This window comes from Mustela nigripes, chromosome 7 (assembly GCF_022355385.1).
Source record: "Mustela nigripes isolate SB6536 chromosome 7, MUSNIG.SB6536, whole genome shotgun sequence".
Classification (NCBI taxonomy): domain Eukaryota; kingdom Metazoa; phylum Chordata; class Mammalia; order Carnivora; family Mustelidae; genus Mustela; species Mustela nigripes.
Window position 1 is genome coordinate 89617859 of NC_081563.1, and position 21106 is coordinate 89638964.

General features: G+C 36.6%; 1 protein-coding gene across 2 annotated transcripts in view; it reads right to left on the reverse strand.

The window, feature by feature from the left end:
* The window catches only part of SEPTIN10 (septin 10), a 75818-nt gene that overhangs the window by 19578 nt on the left and 35134 nt on the right, over positions 1-21106 (reverse strand). For both annotated transcript variants that reach the window (XM_059406400.1, XM_059406401.1), the window contains 5 exons: positions 17109-17177; positions 10692-10812; positions 10092-10287; positions 4566-4752; positions 1258-1419 (listed from right to left, as the gene is read on the reverse strand). In XM_059406400.1, the coding sequence (XP_059262383.1) occupies positions 1258-1419; positions 4566-4752; positions 10092-10287; positions 10692-10812; positions 17109-17177 (735 nt within the window). The remainder of the gene's footprint in view (positions 1-1257; positions 1420-4565; positions 4753-10091; positions 10288-10691; positions 10813-17108; positions 17178-21106) is intronic.

Sequence of the window (21106 nt, forward strand, 5' to 3'; positions counted from 1 at the left end):
ATATAACCCAAACCAGAGATGGACCAAGGAGAGTAAGAACTAACTTAAGTAAGGAGAAGATTTTGAACAAACACATAACAGCTAGATTTAGAGAATAGTAGTAGAGTAGACTGGTATGTCTGAAGGTGAGAATTAATACAGGAGAAAGGTCTAATGTTTAAGTATTAAGTATTACGTTTAATTTTTAATAACTGATAAGTATCTTAATTGTGTCTTTCTGAAAAATTATTCCAAGTGGGCACAAATAATAAAATTATATTTAGAGACAATATAACACATCGGTATTGAGATCACTTCATTTACATTAGTCAGTTTTTTATATATTTAAAGTATCTTAATGAAAAATCAGAAAAGGAAAAGGAGAAATGGCATGAACAGTTACTGAATGTCACTGTGTTAAGCAGTGAACAAAGACTAAATCCTCACAACAACCCAACTGCAGGTATTAACCCAATTTTGTAGGTAAGTTAACAATCTCAGGGAGGTATTTCCCACAAGAACATATGGTTAAGTTAAAACCAATGACTCTTCAAAATATAACCAGATATTTAAGAAATCTAGTAGCCTGAAGAAAGTATCACAAAGAACTTAGCCATCTTTAGTCATATTAGATAAAAAGTTACGTGAATATTGGGGCACCTGGGTGGCTCAGTTGGTTAAGCAACTGCCTTTGGCTCAGGTCATGATCCTGGAGTCCCAGAATCGAGTCCCACATCAGGCTCCTTGCTCGGCAGGGAGTCTGCTTCTCCAGCTGACCTCTCTCATGCTCTCTCTCATTCTCTCTCTCTCAAATAAATAAATAAAGTCTTTAAAAAAAAGAAAAGAAAAGTTATGTGAATGTTTAATATGTACATGTGATGCTGTAAGGGAGGATGAGCTTAAATACCAGATCAGAAATATGTCCTTAAAGATTTTAAAGTTCCCAAGCATTCCAAAGGAGAATAAATAGAAAGACTTCACATGTTTTTTAAAGATAGGACTAAAGGCATCTTTCTAAGGCAATTAGTAAACATGGTGCCACAAAAGGAAAATCCCAGCCTTGCCAATGTATCATTTTATTTAGGTGAAAGTAAATACATTCTCATATATTTTTTCCAACTCTAGAAAATAAAACATTTTCCTATATTGAACTTATTGAAAACTCAATAAGTATGAAGTCTTTCTGGAAGACACAAGTGAAAGTGTGTTAGCAGAAATGTCACTTATAAATTAGTCTTTTCACATGTAAATAAAATTAAAATTCAACTAGGAGCTTACATTCATTGAAGCATTGATTTTAGCAATAGTTTCATCGTCTGTTGGAAACTGATATATCTGGACACCGTTGCTAACCAATTCACTCATGAGCTTGATCTTAAACTTCTGTAATTCAGCTTTAGAAATTGCATCTGCTTTGGCAATCACTGGTATAATGTTCACCTATTAACAATAAAGAAAAACAAAATATCATAATTGGAGGTTTATTTTTTTAATTCTGTAGTTTTGCATTCAAAACCACTCGGTCTCTGACTAACTTCCATAACCTAGATCTGGGAATGAACAAACTATGGTACAGTTGTCTGTTGATATAAATTAAGATTTACTAGAGCACAGCTTCACAGAAAAAGCTTGCCAACTCCTAACCTAGATAATCGCTGACTGTCACTGTCACCATATTCCCCTACACAAATCACTTCTATAGATGCTGGCCTTAATAGTAACTGCTTTTAAAAAGCAGAATTCTTACAAAATTAATCTTACATCTGAATTTAGGGTTAGAAATCTTACATTTTCTTCTATTTCTCAAAGTCTCTCATAATTCTGTCACACACAAAATGTAAGCAGGAAGCTGAGATCACCTGCTGAATTCACTAAGTATTTTTAATTTAATAATCTAAGCATTAATAATCAGGATAATTGATCCTTCTGTAAAACTATGAAGCAGGTGAGTTTCTCCTTCTTCCTCTCACTTTGGCAGATCCCCTTCCCAGTGAATCCATCTAATCTGTACTATTTTTTATTTCTTAATAATCTAAGCATTAATAATCAGGATAATTGATCCTTCTGCAAAACTATGAAGCAGCTGAGTTTCTCCTTCTTCCTCTCATTTTGGCAGATCGCCTTCCCAGTGAATCCATCTAATCTGTACTCTGTTGTGAGAGACTCCTACCTAATTGTTTGAAGAAAGGAAATTTTATGAATACCAATTGAAAGTGTTCATGACATTCTCAGCCTTAAAGTCCTATCACTGGCCAGAAAGGAAAAATTCTGGGGTCATGAAGACTATCTTTGCAACATCAGTCCCATAAAAGACTGAGGTCTCCACAAATCTAGGGTTTGTAGGTTTTTTTGTTTTTTGGTTATTAGTTGGTTTCAGTGAAAAATTTCAGGCTATCTAGTATCAAGAGAGTGAGGTATCAATGTAATTTTCAGAATGAAAAGTAAAAATCAATTCTATTCTTAAATTTCTTGCTCTTCTACAATTCCACACTTACTGTGTATATTCAATTTATTAGTCTTATAAATATGCTCCAGAATAAATAAAGATTTTTCTCATCTACCCATGAAAACTCACCAGCAATAGTGGGTAAACAGCTTTCATGCTAAATTAGCTAAAGTACATACAAATTTGATGCCAAGTTCTTGGATTCAATATTATATACTTAGACTGTCAATAAACTATGCCAAGTTAACATCTTATAATTACTTCCACAGTAGATAGCAAAAGCACTCTGTAATAGAAGTGTCTGACATTAAGCTTTGATTGTCAAGGTGCTCATTTCAAAGACATCCATATCGAATAAACATATTGCTAGCTGTATGACACAGCTACTAGCAAAACCGGATAAGGCACAAAGCCACCTCCACCTGTAACATTTTCCTTTTAAAAAACCTGGGTGACCTTGATAACTGACCACTTGAGCATGCCCTAATCCCACTCTTATGTTTTAAATTTGCCAATAAAGAGTGAACTTATAAAACCTGAGACACCTGACACTCAACCCTAATAAAGGCAGAGCCCAGGATCACATTTAACCCCATTGTGTGGCCTTTCAGCATGCCATGTACCCTCTAGGACCTGTAACAGACCTTGTCCTTCAAAGTTTCCTGGTGGTATCTGGCTGAAGTCCCAAGATCATAGTAAGAGCCACAAGGGTTGGCCTAGTCATGACACTGGCCCTGGGGATAATGTCTGTGGGGCTTGCTATAAATAGTATAGTTGGGGAGTACCTCAGGCATTCTTAGCCAAGAATATCACTATAATTAGGCTGGCAGGGTACATCACAGACTGAAAGCTAAACTGAAAGCTGTTCATATATTTGCATGTTAAGAGCAAGGAAAAAGATGGTTTACACTGATGGTAACCTGTCACTGGTTGCAAAAGGTAACTTTCATTTCAAGCAGAGGAGTATTCTGCTTTTAGGAACGAAAGACAAGCTATCAATTTAATTAACACTCACATCTGCCCCCGGAAGTAGGGCATTATTCTCCTTAAATTTCTATTTTAGATGTGAGGAAACTGAGGCTCAGGAGACTATAGAAACTTATCAAAGAACACAAAGCTATTAAGTGACACAGCCAGGATTTAAAACCAGCCTCCAAGGACACCAAATTCTATGTTGTTTATACAGATTAGTTTATACAGATTACATGATGTTGCTTCTCTCTAGCTAAGAAAAATTCGCACACTCTTGGTTTTATGTTGATTTTAAGAGTTTCTATATAATTAGACTCAACTATGAAAATACTGGATAAATGGTTATGACATCTGATCAGATAAGTAAACTACCATAAAAGCTTCATCAAGTTTTTGCTAAAGCCAGGGGACTATGCAACTAGCCAAAAGTCAATCAATCACAACTTCACTGGCAGCCTTATGCTTTTCCAGACTGATTTTTATACAGAAAATACTACTGGCCAGCATGCCCTTTTTCTTGAATCCTTTCTCAAAAAATCATTAGCCAGTATAATGAAAGCTGCATTTCTCACACCATCAGAGGTTATAGGAAATCTAGTTTTTTCAGTAGAGATAGCAGTCTTCAACCACCTTTAACATGGATTTAAAAAAACAAACAAACAAAAAAAACCACCAAGTAAGTTAATTTGTAGATATTACTTTTTATAGCTCCCTGAATTTACATATCACTCTTTGGCTGGCTCAGAAATTCAAAAGCAGGTTTTCAGACGGTTCAAATTAAAACATAATTTATTATAACACATGATGAAACATTAGACCTTAATCTTTGTCAATGAACTTCTTCTCATTTAGTAGCATCATAAAGTAAAATTAGTGTCAAATAAATTCTGGCATGCAATTTAATCACTTAAAAAAAGGACTAAAATTTTATGTTAATGTGTTTTCTTTGCAGCTCATCTTCCAAACTGAATTTCTCTGGGAAAGAACCTAACATTGAAACTTATCAAATGTTCTAAAAATGCACAGAATAAAAGTTAAAATATATATGTGTGTATATATATATATAATATATATATATATATATAATATATATATATATAATAAAGATATTTTAGAAGTTCAAAATAAATATTAAAGCATGACAAACTGAGTCCTTTTCCAAGCCCACCTTGCTGTCAAGGCTCTTCATTGTTAAGAGATCTAGTGTCTTCAGAGAGTGACCTGTCGGGGAGATGAAGTAGAGACACACGTGGATGCGAGAATCGTGGTAGCTAAAGAGAGAACGCTTGATCTTCAGCTCCTCTTGGAGATAGGCCTCAAACTGAGCATCTATGTAGTCAACTATTGGTTGGTAGCTGCAAAAATAAATATTTAATTATTTAATACAGCATATCCATGTTACCTAAGTAAGATATTTATGTAATTCTAAGGTGTGAGATCTATACTTTTACCAATTAATAAATAGTTATCATCTTTGCTAAACAGAGAACTTTAATAATAAAACAAACTGCACAGAATATGCATACAAAGGTAGAACTTTAAAACCATCAGTACAACCTGTGCTTTAAACTGCTTTATAGAAACTGAATGAAGATACATGGACTCATTCTCACATTCATTCACACATTGCACCCCTTTCTGATAAGGGTTCCCATACTTGCCACGGTGCTCAATGAGGCCAGGCACTTAACTACAACCAAACTGAACATATTATTTAACTGAGAAAATGCATGAGTATTAATAACCTAAAAGACATTTAAGTCAAATTCTATGACTTCTTGCTTTTTAAATCAGATTCATAAGGCATGAAGAACAGTAACAAAGAAAGGAGGAAAGGCGTACATCAAATGAAAATAACCAGTAATCCAGGCATGATTTTATCTTTAATTACAAGTAAAGGAAAGGCATACACACTTTAAGTCCTTGCTTAGATCACTTCTCTTCCTGGCATGCCTTTTTCCCTCTAGCTATTTCATTCTATTCGTCCTTCAAGATGCAAATCATATCACACTGCATGGACATGGGCATTCATCTTAGTTTGTGAATGTTCCACTTCATTCTGATATACTAAAAATTATCTACACAATTCAACTTCCTACTCTTCTTAAGTAAACCCGACTTTCCAAGTAAAAATAATAGCAAATAGTTCCTCTGTCAAATTCCCTGGACACCTTTATAATTGTCTTTGTAGCCCAAATGGAGATGTACTTTGAGAAGCCTAGGGACTCAATAAATGTGCACAGAACTGACTTCTTCCATAAAGTTGCCTGATCCTTCTAGTCCTTCAGGATCGTCACCTTTTTTAATTTCGCAGAATACCATTCTTTCCATGCAGATGGTAAACAAATGTGAGAACAGAGACAGTTATCTTATATTTCTGTTTTCTCTACAATACCTAGCCTATACTTTGAACATTATCAGAGAGAGTATTAGGAGCACAAGTATTCATTATCAGGAACACTATCCTTGGGAAACTTGTCTAAATGTGATCCAACATGATTCCCTCCCCAAAATAATAAAATAGTAAAACTTAATCTGTAAGTACATATTTAACATAAGAAAAATTCAAAGAAGCATGTATTAATGACCTGAAGGAGATCAGTAACACGACCTATTTTATGACCTAATAGCCATAAACAGTCCTCTACATGACTGTGTTGCATTACACTTGTCATAAATGAAGACCAAAACATCTTCTGCTAAATAAACAGCATACCATTAGAAGTTCTTCCACAGTAATTTGCCCTAGGTTTCCAATTCTAATACACTGCATACTCAGTCTTCCAATGAAACAAAAGACAATGGCTTAAAATATAAAAATCACCTCCTTAAAAACTTCCAAAGTGATAAGGAATTAGCAGGTCAAAATTGAAGAGACAGTGGAGCCTGAGAGAGGTGAGCAGAAGACTAGAGAAGGGGGTCAGTAAATGGGCCAAGTCCAGATAATGTCTGTATCACATAGGCCTGTTCACTGGTTTATGTATTGCCTATGGCTGCTTTGAGTAGTTTGGACAGAGATTGTAAGTCCACAAAGTCTGAAATATTTACTATCTAGCACTTTACAGAAAGAGTTTACTAACCCCTGCACTAAAAGCATCAGAGCTAGTTTTGTCCTGAGGCCACTTGTCAATCTAGTTCCTGAGCCTCACTTCTAAAGGACTCACAGGACAAGAAGGAAAAAATCAAAGCCCAGGGACCATACAGGTAGGAGTCTATTAAGAAACTGCCTCCCCACACTGAATGGAGGTCCTAAAAGCCACACCTTCAGGGTAAGAATGAACTAGAAATTAACCTACAATTCCTTTCCTCTCCCCAAGTTTCTGTAGGAAAGGTTGCCCTGGCACTAAATGAATCAGGGAAAATAAAAAGGGAGACAAAAAGCCCTTGAGAACTTGAAGTCACAGGGTCTGCTCTCACACATATTCAAAGCCAAGGTTCACAGTGCCTCTTTCATGCTGAGAACCCTGAGTCATAAAATGAGTTTAAGGATCCTCAGAGTATTAAAGCCAATAGGGGCCAAACATAAACATATCCAAATCTGTTTAAAGGAAGACAACTTCATCTTAGACCTCAAAGTATCTCTGCAAAAACTTTTCCAAAGACCATGAAATCTACAATAAAAAAATAACCAAGTATAAAAGAAAAAAAAAACACAATGAATGAGAATCAAAGGAAAAAAACAAACATCAGTAAATAATTTTTTATCTTAAGAGCATAAAGCTGAGAATCAATGAGAAATTAGAGCAGATTAGATCAAAACCCAAAGAAAGGCAAAATAAGTAGGGAAAAAACAATATAAAATTGAGAAGACCAATAATAAAGCCAAAAAAAAAAAAAATAGACGACCAGGAGATTCACAGACCTGTACTCCTGGGGCTAATAATACATTATGTTAATAAAAAAAAAAAATTTTAAGAATTCCACATAAAACAACAACAACAAAAAAAACACAAACAACAAAGCTTTGTTGAGACTGATCAAAGGGAAAAGAAAACAAGCACAAATAATCAGAAACAGAAAAGGAAATGAAGATAGCATCACAGATGATGTAAACAATAAAATGATATGAGGAATATATTATCAAATATTTTAAATAAGTATCTTCGAAAATTTGGATGAAATGGACACTTGGAACACTGTTAAGATTACAACTGTCTCAAGGGGCACCTGGGTGGCTCAGTTGGTTGGGCGACTGCCTTTGGCTTGGGTCATGATCCTGAAGTCCTGGGATTGAGTCCTGCATTGGGCTCCCGGCTCCATGGGGAGTCTGGTTCTCCCTCTGACCTTCTCCCCTGTCATGCTTTCTCACTCTCTCTCAATAAATAAATAACAACTTTAAAAAAAAAAAAGATTACAACTCTCGAGAAACTACTCTCAATTGGCCTATAATCATTAAAGAAAATTAGTTACTAATTAAAAACCTCAGAAAACTCCAGACTGAGATGGTTTTTTTTTTTTTTTAAAGATTTTATTTATTTATTTGACAGAGAGAAATTACAAGTACACTGAGAGGCAGGCAGAGAGAGAGAGAAGGAAGCAGGCTCCCTGCCGAGCAGAGAGCCCGATGTGGGACTCGATCCCAGGACCCTGAGATCATGACCTGAGCCGAAGGCAGCGGCTTAACCCACTGAGCCACCCAGGCGCCCCAGACTGAGATGGTTTTATTAGTGAGTTCCACCAATCACTTCAGAGAAAAATAACTCTAATTTTATACCTAATATATAAAGAATACAAAATGGTATTCAAGATTTTGAGGCTAAGTTACCAATGAAAAGTCAGTTACTAAAATTCATCTTGTTAAAGATTAAAGAAAATGTACAATCTTCTCTACAGAATGCAAAAACAAAAAATGTCTGGTAATATTTACTCATAATAATAAAAAAAAACCTCTCACTAGTAATACAATGGAACTTCCTTATTCCAACTTTTAAAAAAAGGAAGCAAGCATAATAAATGGTAAAAAATAAAGCTTTCCCTTTGCATCAGGACATGGCAATGATACCCACTAATAACATGATTATCCAACATAATACTGTAAGTCCTACCCTGTACAGTTAGGTTTTAAAAATGGAAGAAAGAAAAATTAAAACTGTCTTTAGCCATGATGAAGTAACCAGGACTACATTTATTCTCCCACTCTGAACAACTACAAACTTGATAAAATATACAAAAAAGTCTCTCAGACATCTGACAACAGGCAGTGTAAAATTGTGTTCATTGAGAAGGGAAATAAATGAGAAAAGCTTTATGATTCTCCCAGCTTACTGCCTGAAGGCAAGTTTCCAGAGCACAGCACAAAAAAGCAGAGAGCACAGTGGACTCACTGAGTTGAAGAGACAGAAACAGGAAGTCAGGAGGGCCAAGGCAACTAGAATTGGTAGGTAAGGACACTGAATAGAAGGCCCTGCACCAACAAAAGTACTAATAATCTAGACAGACAGCAGTTTCTTCCAGTCCGTGGTGAAGCACTAAACCTGCACATACATGTGAGAAAAGAACCTCAGACCATGGATATTTCCTATGTTATAATCATGGTAGTAGTTAGAAAACTATGTATTTGTCAAAATTAACTGAGTTGTACACTTAAAAAAAAAAAGCATTTTATTTATTCTGTTTAAATTATACATCAATAAAACTTTTTAAAAGAAAGAGAAGAACTGAAAAAAATATATAAATGTTACTATTTGTAGATTATACTATTATACATACATAGAAAATCTACACAAATTTAGAGATGAATTGTTGGAATTAATCAGAGAATTTACAAAAGTCACTGTATGCAAAATCAATTATATTTCTAAACACCAAATAGAAAATGAAATATTTCTAAAAGATATCATCTATGAGAGCATCAAATATGCCAAATATCTAAGAATAAATTTAAGTAAAGATGTATAAGAGCTCTACATAGAAAACTATAAAGAAGAAATTATGAAGATTTAAAGCAACTTGTGATAGGCCTTTGACTACCACTAATCTGCTTCTTCTGGAAAGTCCACATAAATGTGCTGAAAGGCTCACGTTAAGTCACACAAAGGGAATCAATTATGCAAACTATTTCCCCTGTAAATCAAACTTAGAAAATTAGAAATACACCTCTAACAATGAAAAAATATGCATTTCAAAAAGAAAAAATAAGAAGTTCCTGCTTAACCGCAACCTATTTCCCTGTTTCATATTTTGAGTCTCATACACAATCTATAATCACTTTATAATACTATAGAAGAAAGAATGACATAATACAAAATATAAATAATAATTTCAACTATCAAACTTTTCCTGCAATGCTTAATAGTGGACCTGGCTGATTTGCTTAGAATTTTACACACAGAAAAATTCATGTACCATGATTTTGGCCATTATATATTTGCTATTGTATGTCTTACTTTTTTTCCCCTTCAACAAAATAAGTCCTGCCTCAAAATTAGTACAAATCACTTATTATACACCAAACTGGAATATGATTTTTGCCCAAGTACACATTTCAATAATTTGAGTCAAATTATGCTAAAAAGAATTAAGACAACTGGGTAGAAAAATGTCAATTTATTAAGAATAAACATTGCTGATTTATTTAAAAAAAATAAAGTCTGGGAGGAAACGGTATGAATTTCCATAGTAGAAAACCAAATCATGCCTATTGGGACAAGACAAATGTCTTAAAATAAGACAATTACAATAAGAAAACATGTACCTCTCTTCTTTGTTTATTTGGTCACCAAATCCTACTGTATTCACAATGGTCAATTTCAATCGAACATTACTTTCGTGGAGTTCATATGTCTGAGCTTTAAGTTTAACATGTGGGTAAAAATGTGAGGATTCATGGTCTTCAAAATTAGTATTAAACAATGTGTCAATCAGCGTTGATTTTCCAATTCCAGTCTCCCCTGAAAGAAACAAAGGTACATTGTCCCAGGTGTAGAGGACAAATGAGAAAAAGAAGAACTCTTAGACTGGTTTCAAGGATCCCAAATATTTCAAACATTCCAAAGACTGTGTTGTCTATGAAAGACATACAAGTTAAGGCTGGTCCACTGAGTCATTAGCAGAACATTAAAGCTAGTATACATGCTAAGTTACTCAGCATTCTGAAGAAAGCACTGAATTGTTTAAAGATCAAAAAAGTTTAAAGCAGTACAGCAAAGAAAACCAAAACTGATAGGATTTAAGTAACTGAAAAAATCTGCAATCATGATCTCAAATTAATAACATGAGCATCATACTGCTTCCAAGAGTGAAGAGAACACAAGGAATATAAAGGAATAATTTAGAGGAAGAGTTTGCCACTTACCCACACAGAGAATATTAAAACAGAAGCCTTGCTGAATGGATCTATTGACCAGCTGATCAGGCAAACTCTCAAAACCAACATGGCCAGACATAGTTAAAGAACGAATATTTTCTTTTTTTTGCTGAAGGAAAACAAAGACAATGGCAATAATTTAAAACAACTAATTAAGATTGTTTTAAATTAAATTTAAAATTTTAATTATAATTCATTAAAGCAAAAATACTTTTACTAAAATAGGATGCAGGCACATTTGAAAAGATAAATATAATTTACCAAAGAAACTAAAGATTTTATGATCATTAGACCTTCACCAAGATACAACCATGTTAAGTTAATTTGTGAGAAACCCAATTCCAAACCCTGAAAACAAACACATTTCTTATTCTCTTCATACAATGAGAGTCCAGCATTACTTACAACATTCAAATACTTGATTTCCAAAAAATAGGAAATCATGTAAACTATGGCAGAGTCACTCACAAAATGGAATAAAGTTATTATAGGTGTTTATGATAAGTATTTGGTAACTTAAATTTTACATTGAAATGTCACATGGGCTGCCTGGGTGGCTCAGTGGGTTAAGCCTCTGCCTTCAGCTCAGGTCATGATCTCAGGGTCCTGGGATCCAGTCCCCCATCGGGCTCTCTGCTAGGCAGGGAGCCTGCTTCCTCCTGGCTCTCTCTCTCTCTCCCTCTCTGCCTACCTGTCATCGCTCTCTGTCAAATAGATAAAATAGTAAAAAAAAAAAAGTCACATGAAAAATGCACAATACATTATGCAGTTTTAGCTCCCAGTAATGGCATGGTTAACTTATGTCACCTGCTAATAACATTTATAATCTATTCTTCCAAATCAGTGGAGTGCAACCAAAGTCCAATGGGCACTGGAGGGAATGAGACTCTTGGGAGTAGGAAACCATGTAAAGTGAGATGCACATTTTCAAGGTCTTTCTGAAGGCATACCCCAGTCACTGCTGCACAAAGAAGACAGACCTCAGGATGGGTTGAGAAGTTGGAAATAAGGGCAGGTGTATCAGCTGAAAATTGAAGAAGAAAATTATAGAAAGGAGGGAGTCCAAAATCTGCAAGTGCACTCCCCTGAAATCTCTGGTTGACTGCTGAACTGCACAAGTACAGGGGAAATACAAGGAGCCTAGCAAAGGGAAAATGGAAATCAGAAGGAGCTATGTAGAGTTTTCAAGAATGTCAGCCCAGGAAGCTTGAAGTTTAACTCTGTAAATTAAAGGGGCTGAATAAACATTTCAGACTTTCCACTAAAAACCTGTATGAGCCATATTTTAAGAGTAAGGATCATATCCCAGGAATCAGAAATGTTCCCTAGTACACAACTGAAATAGATCTGCCCTAATAACAAAGTATAAAACTAAGGCTCAACATGAACAATACAACAAGCTAATAATTTACTGCCTGCTAGAACCAAGGTCAACACTCTTCAGAAGAAGAAATAAGAATCCAGCACCTCTACAATGTATCATCCACAACATCTACTATACAATAAAAAATTACTATAGAGGAAGAAGCACAAAAATGTGATTCGCAGTCAGGAGAAAACAGTCAAAAGAAAGAGATCCACAAATGAACCAGATATTCAATCAGGTGATAAAAACTTTAAAAAACGACTATGACAAATATGCTGAAGAAGAAAAAAAATATCCTCTTTTTCTACAGGAAAAGAAGATAGATATAATGGGTGGTGAGCTACAAGAGAGATTTGAAAACTCTCAACAACAAAAGGCAACAAATGGGATTCCTAGAAGGAAAAATGCAACATCTAAAATAAAAAACCTACTGAACAGAATTAACAGCAGTTCAAACAATGGAATGAAATTATTTGTTCAATAGTTATATCCAAGTTAAATATCTTCATCAATCCAAGCTAAAAATATCTTATAGAAAAACTAAAACTGTAATAGAGTCAAAAAAAACTGTGGGACAATATCAAATGGTCTTACATACTTGTAATTGGAATGCCATACAGAAAAGATGAGAGACTGGGGGAGGGAAGGAAATATCCAAGTGATAGTCACCGAAAATTCTCCAATTTTCTAAACATGAACTAAGAGATCCAAATTAGCAAACTACAAACAGGAAAAAATCCAGAGAAACCCATAACTAGGCACATTAGAGCAAAATATTTCAAAAGAAAGATAAAGAAAAACTTTATGAGCTACCAAATATGGGGAGATATATTATAGACAAGTGAAACATATAAAATGACTACAGGCTTCTCATAAACAACAATGCAAACCATAAGACAACAGAACATCAATAAAATGCCAAAAGAAAAAAATGACAACCTAGAATTCCATAACCAATAAAAATGTCATTCACAAATGAAAGTCAAAGGAAGACATCTTCAGACCAAAAAAAAAAAAAATCTAAGAAAATACACTAATAGCAGACCTACACTATTAAGAAATATTAAAAGTTATTCAAGAGAAAGGAAAATGACATCAGACCTATAAAAAGAAATGAAAACAGCCAGAAAAGTAGAAATGTGGATAATTGTAAGAGAACTTTGTTAGTTTTAATTTCTTGAAAATATTATTGTTTAAAACAACAACAACAACAATGTATCACAGAGTTTGTAATCACAGAGAAGTAGAATGTATGATAGTGACCGCATAACAGATGGGAGAGGGAATGGAGAGATACTGTTGTGAGGTTTCTATATTATACATGGAACATTATAATATTGTTTGAAGATATGTGTGATAAAGTAAAGCCTACACCAATTACTATTTTAAAGAAATAAAAGGCCAAAGAGATACAGACAGTAAGTCAATAGTAAAGATGAAATGCAATCATAAAAATAATCCAAAAGGCATAGAAGAAAGAAAAATGAAAGAACAAATGTGACAAAGAAAATAGCAGCAAACTGGCAGACTTAAACCTAGCCAAGTCTATAATTAAATTAAATGTGAATGGTTTAAACCAGTGATATCCAACAGAACTTCCTATGATGGTAGAAGTGTTTTATATCTGAGCTGTGCAACAGGAACCCACCAGCCAGCCACATGCAGATACTGAGCACTTCAAATGTGACTAATGCAACTGAGGAATTGATTTCTACATTTTATTAAACTGATTTAAATTTAAATAGCCACACATGGCTAGTGGCTACCACACTGGACAATGAATGTCTAAACATTTCAGGTTAAAAGGAAATAATCAGACTGGATAAAAGAGTAAAACAACTCTATGACAATCTGGTTCTAAAATCTATATGGAAATGTAGGCAATTAGTAACAACTACAACAATTATGCAAAAGAACAAAGTTGAAGGACTTAACTACCTTAACATGAAGGTACAATCACCAGGAAGTATGATATTGTGACAATCTAATTATTTATCTATTTGTATGTTTCATCAAAATTAAAAACTTGTGGGGTGCCTGGGTGGCTCAGTGGGTTAAGCCTCTGCCTTCGGCTCAGGTCATGATCCCAGGGTCCTGGATCTAACCAAGCATCGGGCTCTCTGCTCAGCAGGGGGCTTGCTTCCCCCTCCCCTTCTGCCTGCCTCTCTGTCTACTTGTGACCTCTCTTTCTCTGTCAAATAAATAAATAAAATCTTTTAAAAAATTAAAATTAAAATTTTTTTTAAAAAATTTAAAATTTGTGATCAGCAAGGAATATGTAAATCAAAGACTGAAAGAAAATATTATATACTTGGCATATATACATGACAAAGCACTTATATTCAAATATCTGAAGAATTCAAATAATTTAATAATAACAATCCACTTTTTAGAAAATGGGTAAAGACTCAAATAGAATTTCACAAAGACAGCCAAGCAAATGAAGGAGTGGTCACAGTGCCGGTTATCACTGAACACTCTCCAAAATGGCTAAATTTGAAAGCCTGATAATATCAAGTATTAGATATTATGAAGTGTAACTCTGATAAATTTGCTGGTGTGAAAGCAAAATGGTACAGGCACTTTGGATAACAGGTGGGCAGTTTCTTATAAGGTTAAAACATACTACTATACAACCAAAAAACTCCACCTGTAGGTACCCAAGGTAAATAAAAATACACATGAATGTTCTTGGCAGCTTTAGTCCTAATAGTCAAAAACCAGAAAGAACCCAATACCCAACAATGGGTGAACAGAGAAATAAAATGTAGTATATCCATACAATGGAATACTAAACTACTGATATATGCCACAATATGTCTAAGTCTCAAAAATTAAGTGATTTATTTACTGTGATTTGACTAAAAAATTAAAGTTATTTTTTCATATTCTCATATCTATGAATATGGATAAAAATCTTTCAAAGGGTAACGACAGACTATGGAGAGTGGTTACTACTGGAGAATGCACTTGGAAGTTGAGGGAGTGGTCTGGGAGTACAGGTGAGAAAGATTCACTTTTTACACTGTACAGTGAATAAAATTCTAACATGGACCCCATGACAGATGGCCTCTTCTATTTTTTCCGATCAAACACTGATCTAAGTGATGTTATGAAGGGATTTTGTAGGTATAATTAAGGTCACAAATCAGTTAACCTGAGAAAGGGAGATTACCCTGGGTGGGGCTGACATAATCAGGTGAGCCCTTAAAAACGACCAGGAGCTTCCAGGTGAAAGAGATTTGAAACCTTAAGGGGATTTGATAGTTGGGTTCTCCCCTCTTGTATGGATGACAGAGAACTATATGGCAAGGACATAAGCTAGTAACAACCAGCCAGCAAGAAACTGAATTCTGCCAACAGCCTGAAAGAATTTGGAAGGGGAGCCTCAGATAAGAATCCAACCAGCCAACATCCTGAGTGAGACTCTGGGCAGAGAAGAGAAGCCAGTTGTGCTGGCCTGGCTTTCTAACCTACAAAACAATGAGCTAATAGATAGGTGTTTTTTAAAGATGCTAAATTCATAGCAATTTGTTATGGGGCAACAGAAAACTAGTATACTATATTCTCTTTTCTACCCTTTGATTTCCTTTTAGTAGTCACGTTTGTTGAGAGAGAAGAAACACTATGCTTCCTAGTCATGAAAGTGTTCAAGAAGATTAGAGTAATACTTGTTAGAGTTTTTACGTGATAAACACACACTTACCAGATAAAAGTTGAATTAAATGACCTACAGAATTCCTTCCTGTTCTAAAGTTGTAAGATTTTAGGGTCATGGTAACAGAAGCTTTCCAAAAAAATGTGGTGGTAGTCACCATAATTCAGTGAAGAGGGGCCAGAGAAAATGAAGATTAAGCAATGACCACTCAGTGGATTAGTCACTAAAGTATTACTAGTGACTGTGACAGTAGTTTCAGCAGAGCAATGTGTCAGAAAGCAGATAAAAAATAATTCCAAAGGTCTGCCAGGTGATAAAGATGGGGCAGATTATTATTACCAAACCATTAAAAAGAACAATAGTTTTGCAGTCAAGCTACAATTTATCAAAACTGTTGGGCCTTTGGGGCGCCTGGGTGGCTCAGTGGGTTAAGCCTCTGCCTTCAGCTGAGGTCATGATCTCAGGGTCCTGGGATCGAGTCCAGCATCGGGCTCTCTGCTCAGCAGGGAGTCTGCTTCCCACTCTCTCTCTGCCTGCCTCCCTGCCTACTTGTGATCTCTCTGTCAAATAAATAAATAAAATCTTAAAACACACACACACACACAAAACTGTGGGGCCTTTAGCATGTGTGAAGGAAGAGGGGAAAACAAGAAGAGGCTTAATGGGCACAGAACTAAAAAAATAATTAAATCTTACTGAATTATCCAAGCTTGTATTTGTAATTTTCATTTTTTTTAAAAGATTTTATTTATTTATTTGACAGAGAGGGTGAGACAGCACAAGCAGGGGGAATAGCAGAAGAAGAAAGAGAAGCAGGCTCTCCGGTGAGCAGGGAGCCCAATGCAGGGGATCACAATCAGAGCCAAAGGCAGATGCTTAATCTGTTTTTGCAATTTTCTGTTTAAAGAATCATCAACTCACCTTTCACCAAGTTAAATTTACCTTTCTTTTTAAATATAAATTTTAATATGAATTACCAAAACATACCCCTCCTATGCGGGCACACTTAGAAGAACCTTTAAGGGCTGATCTGGCACTCAGGCAAGCCATCTGACAGGGCCATCCAGTGAATTCCAACGTTCTATTATTAAAGGAGTTCTCTCCAAACACCAAGTTCTGCAAGTATGCCCTATTAAAGCAGTGCTAGTCTTCCTACTGAATGCTGTGGAAGCAGCCAGAGTTTTAATTTGCTTCATGTCCCTTAGGAAAGAGACACTAAAAACATTCAACAATTATTTAAACTGATTTTTAATTTCAATCAACATAGAAGTTAATTTATATTCAAGGTACAAACAAAAGTCTGTCAGGTCTCTGAGTAGTTATTTTGAAAACCTAGAGGCGTGCAGAGTACAGTATGGATCTATTTAAAAGGTATACTCACTTTCTGTTCATCTTCAGATACTTGTAAGGACAGACAGGTTGTTTTTGTTGGCATGTGAGACTGAAAGAGCTGAAAAAGAAAAAAAATTAAAACCGATATTAGTTGAAAAAACCTTGTATCTAAATAATATATCTATGTTAAGAAGGAATTGTAATATTATCATCATCAAGTTTTTACTTGCAATCTATACACTGACTCATACTTAAAACCATGATTTTCTTACTGCGTAAATACATGCAAAAGTAAATAATATATAATATTCAACATATACATCAACATACTTACCCAAACATGCAAAATACTGTAAAAGAGTAAATTTCCATTTATAACCAGGAAGACAAAGAACATTACTTTTATTTAAAAGACTTAATAGTGGGGCACCTGTGTGGCTCAGTTGGTTAAGCCTCTGCCTTCAGCTCAGGTCATGATCCCAGGGTCCTGGGATCAAGTCCCACATCGGGCTCTCAGCTCAGCAGTGGGCCTGCTCCCCCCCACCCCCGTCTGTCTCTCTGCCTACTTGTGATCTCTCTCTCTGTGAAATAAATAAATAAAATCTTAAAAAAAAAAAAAGACTTAATAGTGGAACAAGAAAATACCCTGGATAGCCAAAGAAATGTTGGGGCGGGGGTCAGGGGATACTGAAACTGGAGTCATCACAGTTCCAGATTTCAAGCTGTATTACAAAGCTATAATCATCACGACAGTATGGTTCTGGCATAAAAACAGACACACGGATCAGTGTTACAGAATAGAGAACCCAGAAATGGACCCTCAACTCTGTGGTGAACTAATCTTCGACAAGGCAGTAAAGAATATCCAAACGGTCTTGGGAAAACTGGACCATGACACACAAAAGAATGAAACTGGACCACTTTCTTACAGCATACACAAAAATAAACTCAAAGTGAGTAAGAACCTAATTGTGAGACATGAATCCATCAAAATCCTAGAAGAGAGGGGAGAAAAGATGGCGGGGAAGTAGGAGGAGGCGCCATTTCAACCTGTACCCTAAAGTGAGCTGATTACCTACCAAAGACGTCTGATCACCCATGAAATCAGCCTGAGATTAGAATTATACACTTCTGGATCTCTATGGGGGCTGAAGACGCCAGTGGGCAGGTAAAGCGCAGTGGGAACATCGGACTGACATTGGAAGATAAACAAAAGGGGGAGGGAGCCAGCAGAAGCCACCCGTTGGAAAGTAATACCCCAATACGAGAGTGCTCTGTGATTGGGACCAGCATTAATTTCGAGTATGGTTGAAAGCACTCAAAAAGAGCAAAGGATCGATGGGGGAAAATTGTGGGTATCGAGACAGTTAGGGACAGGGGCTTAAGTCCCCCCAACCCAGGAAAGTCACTGCTGGCACTGAGCCAGAGAGAGTGTGGTGAAGAAGCCAGGTCTTCGTCCCTGAGCCACCATCACACCTGAGAGCACCAGGGTGGCAGCACCGGTGAGGGTGAGAGAGCCTCAGCAGTGAGCAGAAACACACCCCTTTGCACTTTCCACTCGCAAGCCACACAACCAGAGTCTGAGTTGGGCCCCACACCCTACCCTGAGAGGTGTGTGCAGATGCCAGCCTGCACAACCACAGTCTTTTTGCACCTCTCCATGCGCGTGCCCTGTGACCAGAGTCTGAGTTGCGCCCCACAGCCTCCCCTGAGAGAGGTGCGTGCAGGTGCCGCCCACACTCTCTCTGACTCTCGGAGAGTCTGAGCACTCCCAGCCCAGGCCGGCGGGAAAATCTCAGTGTGCTCTCTCTGCTTGGGAGAGCAGAGCCCTGCCAAGACAGCCGCGGTTAGTATTTCTCGTGGTTTTAGGTACAAGCAAAAGTTCCTGTGACCCCAGAGACCATGAATGGGAACGTGATCTGCTAACGGCAGAAGGGTAATTTATGTGCTCTGGAAACCCAGAGGAGAACAGACTGAGGCTTCTCTCTGAGAAGGAGGTCTGGGTACTGTTTGCTTTCCTCTAAACCTCCAAAAACCATCAAAAGCTGCCAAAGGGAGAGAAAACAAATGAACAAACCAACAAAAAAACCTCCAGAGAACAAAAGCCTGGAAAAGTGGTTTCCTCAGAGCCCACCCCCTTGATGGGGGCAGGAGGACATAACTCCAGCAAGATTCTCTGAAAAACCACACAGCAGGCCCCTCCCCCAAAAAGCCAACCAAAAAAAAAAAAAAAAAAAAAGACAAGAGGACAACCACCACTAACCTATTTATCATCACAGTGAGATGTCCACAACATCAAATTCCATAATAACCTTTTCAGCTGAACTTTTTGATACATTTACCTGTGTTTTTCTTTTTACTTTTCTATTTTTTAATTTAATTTTATTTATTTATTTTTTTAAAATATTCATATAGACTTAAGCTTCAAGGTAATCCTCTTTCCCCAATCAATGCTACCCCAATAGGTAAACCAGTTTCTAATCTCCCCTTATTTTAGGAAAGTTGAGTCCTTTAACAAAGATACCAAAATACATCCAGGAAGAATCAAAATAACCTTCCTCGCCCACACTGAGAATTTATAACCACTCTCCCATCTTTTCTTCTGCCAGTGTTTCTATGTATTTGCTTTTATCCTGGTAGTATATAAATCTTATACTTGGGGTTGTTTTTCATGAGCTTCTTTTTTTGTTGTTTTTTTTTTCTCTTGTCATCTACTTTTGTCAGTCTTTTTGTTTGTCTGTTTTGTTTCTATATTTCATAAATCTTACCTTGGGGCCCATTTCAGCTGGGAAGTCTCTTTTATTTTATCTTTCTTTTTTTCCCTGTCTCTCTCTCTCCTTTTCTTTTCTTTTTTCTTGCTTTTGGGTGGGGACTCTTGATTTCTCAGAAGCGTTCCAGGGTGCACCTTGCCTGCACCACGGTCAATACATTCAGCTACACATCCATTCAGCCATCTCTCACCAAAATGACTAGAACGAAGAATGCCCAACAGAAAAAAAGTTCAGAGACTGGTCCTTCTGCAACAGAGCTATTAGATATGGACATAGACAGTATGTCGGATTCAGGCTAACAAATATCCAGGCAATAGCTAGGTTGGAGAAAGCCTTTGATGACAAAATGGAATTGATTAGGGCAGAACTGATAGCCACCAGGGATGATGTTCACAATGTTCTCAATGAGTTCCAATCTAATCTAAATTCTCTAAAAGCCAGGGTAACTGAGTCGGAAGATAGAATTGTGAACTGGAGGACAAACATATAGAGAAAAAGGATCGAAGCCTGGAATAAACAACTTAGAAGCCATGAAAACAGAATTAGGGAAATAAATGACGCCATGAAATGTTCCAATGTCAGAATTATTGGAATCCCTGAGGGGGAGGAGAAAGAAAGAACACTAGAAGATACGGTGGAATAAATTCTCCATGAAAATTTTCCCAATCTCGCATTCATGTACTAGAGGTAGAACGGTCTGCCCCCAACCAAGGAATCTAGAAAGACCTCAAGACACCTGATAGTGAAAATGATGAATCATAATTGTAAACAGGAGGGGCGCCTGGGTGGCTCAGTGGGTTAAAAGCCTCTGCCTTTGGCTCGGGTCATGATCACAGGGTCCTGGGATCAAGCCCCGCATCGGGCTTTCTGATAGGCAGGGGGCCTGCTTCCTCCTCTCTCTCTCTCTGCCTGCCTCTCTGCCTACCTGTGATCTCTATCTGTCAAATAAATAAAATCGTAATAAATAAATAAATAAAAACCACTTATCTTTATAAAAAAAATTGTAGACAGGAGCTTTTGAAAGCAGTGAGGGAAAAGAAATTCCTTAGGTACAGAGGAAAGCCCATCAGAGTAACATCAGACCTGTCAGGAGAAACCTGGCAAGCCAGAAAGGGCTGGCAAGACGTATTCAGGGCACTAAATGAAAAGAACATGCAGCCAAGAATACCTTAAAATCCCCACTGAGCCACCCAGGCGCCCAGTGTGGCTCAGTGGGTTAAGCCGCTGCCTTCGGCTCAGGTCATGATCTCAGAGTCCTGGGATCGAGTCCCGCATC